The 8,836-nt window shown below is 39.7% G+C and overlaps 3 protein-coding genes across 3 annotated transcripts; 1 reads left to right on the top strand and 2 right to left on the bottom strand.

Annotated features, from left to right (window-relative positions):
* Positions 1-405: 405 nt before the first annotated feature.
* On the bottom strand, positions 406-2,221 carry LOC105696454 (coatomer subunit epsilon). The gene is made up of 3 exons (XM_012418919.1): positions 1,841-2,221; positions 1,109-1,597; positions 406-1,010 (listed from the first exon to the last, which is right to left on the bottom strand). Exons 1-3 carry the CDS (start codon positions 1,943-1,945, stop codon positions 702-704), a joined length of 903 nt encoding a protein of 300 aa, XP_012274342.1. The 5' UTR covers positions 1,946-2,221; the 3' UTR covers positions 406-701.
* A 233-nt stretch (positions 2,222-2,454) lies between these two features.
* Positions 2,455-4,165, top strand: LOC105696485 (syntaxin-18). Its single transcript, XM_012418985.1, has 2 exons — positions 2,455-2,781; positions 2,929-4,165. The coding sequence occupies exon 2, from the start codon at positions 3,016-3,018 to the stop codon at positions 3,988-3,990; it is 975 nt and encodes a 324-aa protein (XP_012274408.1). The 5' UTR covers positions 2,455-2,781; positions 2,929-3,015; the 3' UTR covers positions 3,991-4,165.
* Positions 4,166-4,295: 130 nt separating this feature from the next.
* LOC105696483 (histone deacetylase Rpd3) lies at positions 4,296-8,568 on the bottom strand. The gene is made up of 9 exons (XM_012418983.1): positions 8,432-8,568; positions 7,537-7,649; positions 7,326-7,443; positions 6,857-7,230; positions 6,624-6,771; positions 6,247-6,532; positions 5,936-6,164; positions 5,757-5,844; positions 4,296-5,665 (listed from the first exon to the last, which is right to left on the bottom strand). Exons 1-9 carry the CDS (start codon positions 8,478-8,480, stop codon positions 5,595-5,597), a joined length of 1,476 nt encoding a protein of 491 aa, XP_012274406.1. The 5' UTR covers positions 8,481-8,568; the 3' UTR covers positions 4,296-5,594.
* Positions 8,569-8,836: the final 268 nt, after the last annotated feature.

Genomic DNA, 8,836 nt, shown 5'->3' with positions numbered 1-8,836 from the left:
TCTTAGATGGAGTACATGATCGATATTAAAGGAGTATAAAAGTGTAGAATTTGTGGTAATTTATCACAAACGTGACTACCGACTCAAGCAATACCTTTAGAATAACATGACCTTCCGGTATTATTTTTAAAGGTGCAAACAAGTGACTTAAGTCACTACAAACTGTTGCACATGGTATAATACTCTAAATACTTGTAAAATTTGGTAAGAAAGATGATTCATGCATTAGAATTGAATAATAATATTCGATTATAAAATGGCAGCAATATCATTATTTAATCCATTGATCAATTTTGATCATCTGGAGATCAATTCGATCTCTGAAATTTCATCTCTTGGACAGACATTGAAATTGACAACATGTGGAAGTGACTTGTTCTTGCTGGTTCCTTCAAAACATATGTATACAACTTGAGAATTTATTAGTATGTACCTGCTGCGTATACATAATCAATTGTGATAAACATATGGTAAAAACGTATGACTTCTCCACATCTAGTTCAGATGTGATCATATCACAAGAAAATGTTTGCATGTTATACAAATCCACGAATTTTGTATTACAACATAAAGCACATAAGAAAACCTATCTTGTCGATATCCTTTGAGGTTTATTACTCTGTGCTTATGCTCTTCCTCCCCATATCATGTTGTCGAAGTTCGATCTAATCAAAGGAGTGCCAAAGGCGAGTACAAAGCTCTCATGCCGAGGGTGAATACTGTTTCCTTAGCCTTTGGAATTCAATTTCTTTTTGTAAATACTCTTTTACAAAAGGATGTTCAAGATGGGAATCCTTTAATTGGCTCAGATATCGGTTAGACACCTCGGGTGGTTTCCCCATGTGGTGCGATAACACGATCATGTTGATCAATGTATCAGGATTATTGCTATCCTTGTCAAGAGATTCTTGCAAAGCTGTCTCAGCTTCTTCGTACTTTGCTTGTCCAATAAAGCAAGTAGCTTGACCATTTAAAAGCATAGTCGTGCTTGAATGTTTATCGATCATTTCCTAAAAGTAAATTAAATTGTTTTGCCCACTTTTCAAGATACTCTTAAGATATGAAACGATAAATTATCCTTTGGAACGAATAACTTCAAAATAATTACCTGGAATATGTAATAAGCTTCTTGTAGTTTGTTACCCCCGCTACTTATGTTAATCCAAGCTTGAGCCAGCTGAGTTAGCGTCGCGTCGTCATCTTTCTCCTGCATCGTTTTTAATTCCTTGCGAGCCAAATCCAATCGATCCATTTTCAAATAAATCTGCAGAGTCAAAGCCAAGCACTCCAAGTGATCGGCATCATGCAGTATTCTAAGAGCAGATTCCAGATTCCTTTCGTGATAGTAAATGGTGGCGGCGACTATCATGAAATTGTGATTCTCTGCATTTGTGCAATTCGCTGCTCGATCGAGTTCTGCTAGTATAGTCTCTCGACGATTTGGATTGGCAAAATATTCAGCCAACATCTTAAGTGGTTGCAAGTCCGGAGGAGAAGAATTGTTGATCTCGTCCAAAACCACGCGGAATTTACGTTGGGCTATGTAGGCACGGTATAAGAAGACGTCTCGCTCCATAGCCACTTCGGGGGATGAGGGCTGGACAATGTTAAAATAAAATGATCAGAAACCGATACTAAACAACTGGAAAACTTAAGAAACTGAGTAATCAAACGGAGCGAAATCAAAGAAACAATTTGACAATGTTTTAAGCAAATTGGAAAAACTGACTGCAGGCTCTGCAGAGATCTGCAGCATTGATGTGTCATTAAGGGAGAATTTCGGTAATAATGTTAAAGCTCACGACGCGGCTTAGTGTTATATGGATCCACGAATACGTACCTTGACTTTCTGCGCTTCGTTGATACATTGTTGATAATTCCCAATGTAAAAGTGATTTTTTACATCAAATAGTTCATCGACGTCGCCCTGCTGCTGACGTGCCATCTTGCCAATGTGCACTTCTACACTGACACATTTACTAAATCCGCTTGAGGTCGTATATTCGTATACGGTATTAAATATAGGTATTGGGAGTGTCCAAAGTCGCGTCGAACAAACCGCGCCCACGATTTCCTAATTTCACCCCGTTTTATTCCAGGAACAAAGGCCTATTAATTCCTAAATTCTGCTTATAACAGTACCGACAACGAATAAAGACTAATCATAACCCAGGAAATAGGTTATTTTAGGTTATTCCGATTTTACCCGGCATGGTAGAACAAACTCGATAGGTTTGAGGAGAGGTTAATGGAGCTCAGCGATTGGTCGTTGCCGTTGCTCTCAGTCAGAATCGACCAATGACGTGCGATTATTCACGTCATTGATGGATATAAAATAGCTACTTCATTGGTCACTTTCGATACAGGTGAATAAATTGTTACATTGTCAGGAAAGTATGAGCTTCACTAGAGTTCCACAAAATGGCGCTATAGAATCTGGTAAAATAGATTCACCAGGTCTCTCTAAATTGTTATCTATGCTTGTCAATTTTACATACTGGGCACTGATGGTCGAAAATATTTTATAACAGGTGTTACATTTCGTACCGTTAACAGTAGAAATGAATGATTTCCAAGTTACGTAAATGATTGACATTAAAATGATACGTCGTCACTGTAATTCGTTTCTTAGCATTCCACTACGCCAATTGGAGGTTACTTTGCGATGTTGACAATACGTTTAGATAATTTTAGGAAGCATAAAAGAAAAGTATTTTTGTCTTCCATCAGCATCCGTTACTGCTAATTATAAGATAAATTGATTTTATTGTTATACTCGTGGTAAGTCAAAATATATTACTGAATAATTTAATATTCGACAAGATGTAACGTTAATTTGAAATGTTACTTTCTCAAATTGGTTTCAACTGAATTTTCTTTTACTTTTATAGCACAAGTATTTGTTGCAATTATCCACTGTTTTTTCAGACACACCATTAATAATAGCAACTTGCAAAGAATCTGATGTTTAAAATCTACTAATCTAGAAAATTTGAAAATTATAAAAAAACTGAAATGGATATCAGTAATTTATTCAAGGCTTGCGTAAAGACGGTACGTTTACGCAATAAGGCACTGGATTTTCCAAATGAAAGTATAGCACAATCAAGAATACTTAAAGCACGCAGTGCATTTTTCACTAAAGCAAGTGATGTGGTAACTCAAGTTACTAAATTACGTGAATTTTTGTTAAATAATCGCAGTGCCTACTTGAATTTCTCTGGTCACCTTTCCAGTCTCCCACAAATGACGGATGTCGACAGAGATGAAATTGATATCGGAGCGCAAAAAATAATGAGTACTTGTTCACAGCTTATTAAAGAATTAAAAAGAGAAGTTATGAAAGAAGAAGTCTCACAACAGAATCTAGAACACCGAGAGATAATGTTACTGCTTATTGAAGAATACTTGAAAAATGTTTGCAAGATTTATTCCGAGCAAAAGGCAATCCGAGTCAAGAGGACCGTTGAGATGCGAAAATTGGTAAAGATAGAGCCAGATATCAAACCTTCTCTGAACATAGATCGTTCATCTAGAAAACAGGAATCAACAGATAATTTAAGTACAGAGAAAAATAATACAGATGGATCAGCTGAATCGAGCCCTATGAAAATTCTAGAGATTAATGGCGATGTCAATACTCTTACCTATGAAGAAGAACTGTCCCCCGAAGATATTCAAATGTTCGAATCCGAAAATCAGCAGCTATTTAATGAATTAAATACCTTGACGGAAGAGATTAAACAGATCGAGAGTAAAGTGGTGCATATCGCAGAACTACAGGAAATCTTCACCGAAAAGGTTTTAGACCAAGATAAAGATCTCGATCGACTGATGACAACCGTTGTTGGTTCTACAGAAAATGTAAAAGAAGCCAACGAGCAGATTCGCCAAGCTATTCAAAGGAACGCAGGACTTAGGGTATCGATACTATTTTTCCTACTGGTTATGTCATTTTCCTTATTGTTTCTCGATTGGTACAATGCTTAGGCGTTCGGGTATAATTATTACCGCGTTACAATTAAGAACTGGTTGTAATCATAACATGTACATAACTCTTGATAAAATACAGACACTGTACTAATTTCCCTAATAAGTTATTGTTCAAATATTTGTACATTCATGTACCAAGTGCATAAATCTTGCGACTGTTAAATATCCGTACCTCTAATAATTCCTGAAACTCTCGTTGCTTATCCACATGATTAATTAACTTCGTCTCTTCGTAGAAGTCTGAATTAAACATCGAATGACCTAAGCGAAGACTGGCATGAAAAAGTTACTCGAACCAACAATAGATTTCTGGATCATTTTATTATAAATATTTAAAAACATTCGTGTATCTCGTGTTCTGACATAAATACGTTGTGCTCGATTCTATCTCCAAACGGACACATGTATACGCGGGACGACATCGACGAACGATTAATGACGCTGAGTAAGTCGAAACCTTCCTTCGAAAGATTTAGTTCAGCAGGGAGTGAGAGTCACCCCATCGAAATGACACCACTATAATTTTTTTCACTAACGTAAAGGGTAGTTGCAGAAAAATATCCTACTATACGCGCTCGCCAGTGAGAGGATCAAGTCGTCGAGAGTGCAAAGATCTTGAAGAATCGCTCTGATTAATTCCGGAAGTCGTACAATCCATCGATAACCGAATAATTTCCCTCCGGGAAACCAGAGCTTGCCCCTAATCTCGAGACTTCGAACATACACAAATACGAGACGAACGAAGAATTCGCGGAGAGAACTTAATTCCCTCTCTCCTAATCCACTTTACAATTATTAACCGCTCAACTTATTACTCGAGATAGTCTATACCTAGTACTCGTAAACGAATATATATATATTCCTCGATATTCCACGTCATTCGCACTTTTCTCCTCGGTGATTTTCAATATTTTTCTCTCTCCAGTTATTTCATAAAAAATAAAATACTTTACACGTCAGAACGAACATATACGTTATTGCGCACGGGAGTTCACTCGAGATTGGCATTCGTGATTATTATGTACAGACGTAGGAAGCAAAAGAAGACCTATCGCGGCGAAACGAGTCCTCGCGAGGATGGAAGTCGCGCATTCGGCCTGGTCCACTCGCGAATAGTCAACGTCCTCTCGAGCCGAGGACCAGCTGGAGCCGCCAACAACTGTCGAGTCGAAGATCCAAGGAGCGAGTCAATAATGAATTATGTATAGGGTATATTCGGAATCAATCGGTGGATGCTTGGATGTCTCTCGCGAGAGCTACGGACCAAGGTTGATCGACCTTAAGCTAAACCTCCTCGATAGGCGGATCCTGCGCTTCGACGTTCGAAGAAGAAAAAAGCTGACCTCCCAGGGGGGAGCTTCGGGATGAACTTTATAGTGGACTTTTCACGGGACACCCGGCGGTGTCTCGCATGACAGCCAAGAGAAAAACGCGATTCGAGGCGAGTCCAGAAGTGCAGAAGAGCCTGGCCTCGTCGAAGCGCCGCGGCCGATTCCGCCGGCCAGGGATCTCCCTCCTCGCTTAATTTACCGATGCTTATCTAGATTTCAATTAAATAAAGGGATCTCTTAATTGCATAAGAGTCGCGAGAGCGCCATTTATCAAGGATTCGCGCCCCCGTCTTTCTTCGCCTCGTCGCTCGACGCGTTGGTCTTATCATCTTTCTCATTGTCTGCCAGAAATTAATGCGTTAATGAGATATTGCCTTGCGTCATTGAGAATTAAGTTGATATCCATTATAGATCAGCCATCCGGCGACTTACCTTTTACTTCGGACTTGATATCGTCCTCCTTTATGTCGCTCTCGACTCCTTCTTGGCCCTTTTCTAACCTAGGCCTCTTTCTGGACCCCTGAAAGCAATTATGAGACGAGCAGTTAGAATCGTTGTCGATCACTAGTAGAATCGGTTGGGAAGGAATTCGATTCGTAAAGGAAGCTTACCTTGAAGGACCTGTTGTCGCGTCGACCACCGTCTCCTTCGTCTTCGCTGTCGCTGTACTCGTTCTCGTGCTGTATTCTCTTGTCTAAATCTCTCTGCGGCAGTCTCTCATCGGGGTTAACCTTTTCTTCAGCCTCCGAGTCTTCTATTATCGCACCATCCTCAGGGATAGCCTGGACTTGGACTCCGGGGGCATGCGGTAGCATCCTCAGATTCTCAAAGAGTCTTGTCCTTCGGGGATCGACAAAATATTTTTAATGTACAAGTCAATCGGTCATGTTTATACCTAAGCTACGGCAAAATTAATACTCACTTAATTTTTTCGAGGTATTCAGGGGTGTTCTGATTAGCCATGTTCGATGGACTGATATGGAGCTTGAAGTCTGGTCCAAAGTATTCAAAGTAATCGTTGTAGGGGAGTTCGTTAGCAATTTCGGAGCCCAGTGCTACCGATGTTTCATACGTCCAACATCTCGACACATTTCTGATTGTGTAGCCCCCTCCGCCAACCATTAGAAACGGTAGATTGTACTTTTTCACAAATTCCACGCACTTTCCATGACCTCTTACTGTAAGGTTGAAGCAGCCTAATCGATCTCCTGAATCGTGTAAAAATGTTAGTTAAATTTTGCCCAAAAATCATACATTTTAAATGTGCAATTTTGCCATAACATGGTCATACTGATTTACCTGTTAATGAATCCGCCCCACACTGTAAAACCACAGCTGATGGTTGGAACGTTTCCATTACTTTTGAAATGATTGGAACAAAAATTGACTCGTAACTTTCATCGTCCATTCCATCTCGAAGAGGTATATTGACAGCATAGTATTTTCCCTATATTGGAATTGTTTGATTTTGTGAAATTAACTGGTATAATGGCAGACATGATTTACGAGTCAGATGTTGATGTTCTGATTACCTTTCCAGCACCGATGTCTCTTAAGTCACCAGTACCAGGGAAATATTCCCCATACTTATGAAAAGACACCGTCATTACTCTATCCGTTGTATAAAATGCTTCTTCTACACCATCACCATGATGAACGTCAATGTCAATGTACAAGACTCTTTGGTGGTACTTTAACAGCTCAAGAATTCCCAATACAATGTCATTCACGTAGCAAAAGCCAGATGCTTCGCTCTTTTTTGCATGATGCAGACCGCCACCCCAATTTATACAAATTTCGGATGCCTGCTTGTTTAATTTAACAGCTGCTGCTACGGAGCCACCAGCTGACAACTGGCAAAATTCGTACAGGCCATCAAAGACAGGGCAGTCTTCACCCACGTTAACTGTTAATCAGAGCAAAAAATATATGCAACCTCCACATTATTTTTTTAAATGAAAAGCAACAGATATACTTAATTTTAATATAAAAATTCCTTACATCTTTGCATTTGTTTGTTGTACTCCGACATATTATCTGGCCTAATGGATCTTAAGAATCTAATATATTCATCACTGTGAAACTTAGTCATCTCGTCGGCAGTGGCTTTGTGTGGACGCTGTAAAGAACAGTTTTTTGTAACCCCCATGACATTGGTCAAACCGTCAAAGACTTCATTAAAATATGATGACGCATAATACAATATTCTTACGTAAATTTCCATCTTTCTATAAAGTCCATAATTAAGAAGTAGATTATGAGTCATCCTTATGCGATGCGGTTTCATGGGATGTCCTTGCCCATAATAATAATTCCCAATGTCACCTATGATTATAAAGATTTTGATAAAAGTATTTAATGAGGTAAGCCTACATAAATTAATGATTTTTATAGCTAATACCAAAACCTATGCACCTTATATGCTTCCATCGATCTCACCGCAAAGCTATAATTTTTTTTCAACCCGTTTATCTTCTAAAAGGAATATTCTCGGCGGAAATAAAAATTAAAAATGTCTAAATCAGGTAATCCAATTCAGAAAATACTGTCAAAGTGGCGCCAAAACGGAGTTACGCTTCAATTCGGAGTCCGACCGTAGTCGAGAAAATAAGTATAAATCGATTCTGAAATATTTTCAGTATCAAGCGATCAATTTCGGAATGAAAGAAATAATTAACCGAGCTCGAATGCAGAAATTCATAGACGCAAGTCGCAAAAATAGCGGGAAATCTCGTGTGTCAGTAGAGATTCTCAAGTGAACATCGTGCGCCCGTAGGCATGGCTGACGCTACGAGGCATTCGTAAACTACAGGCACGCGAGCCTTCACTCGAGAATCTCTCGGCTTAACGCTAGAAAAATCGTACTGGCGCCCACAGAGTGCGATCGAAATTCGATCTTTTCTCGCAGAAAACCGGGTCTTATCGATATCCACGAAACACAAGTCGAATCGTACAAAAATCACCGAGAAATCAACCGTACGCTGGAGAAAATACCGTGTATGTGATCCGAGCGTGGAGGGACAAACACATTTTGACAAACCCCCGTCAAGGCACGGGTTTCCACGGAACGTCCGATTTTATGAAATTCAGGATACTTTCTAACTTACTGTCGTAGTAGTAACAGACGCGCTTCTTTCCGTGCGGGGCGGAGGACATTCCGGTGGATTCCCTTTGATTCACTAAATATACTTGAAATTAATTCAACGAGGACCGCGGAGTGTCGCGGTACCCAACAGGACACAGCGTCACTGAAGTTCTGAGCGACGCATGCGCGCGTCGCTTGGCGAGGGAAGTAGTTGCGCCCCAAACATACCGATGTCACCACCGTCGCCACCGCGCGAGTACACCTGGGAAACCATACCGCGAAATTTGAATCTTGGACCAGTCGCATCACGCCCGAACCTACTCATAATTCCTCAACAAAAAATACCGACATTACAAAATATATCGAGTTTACCACTTAGGTCCTTGAAATATATTTAAATAGATTTTTTATTTCGAAGCATTTTGCA

The sequence above is a fragment of the Orussus abietinus genome, unplaced genomic scaffold, assembly GCF_000612105.2.
Source record: "Orussus abietinus isolate OABI.00-Male unplaced genomic scaffold, Oabi_2.0 scaffold15, whole genome shotgun sequence".
In the NCBI taxonomy this organism is placed as follows: domain Eukaryota; kingdom Metazoa; phylum Arthropoda; class Insecta; order Hymenoptera; family Orussidae; genus Orussus; species Orussus abietinus.
Note: the sequence above shows the minus strand (reverse complement) of the source record. Positions and strands in the feature narration are given on the sequence as shown.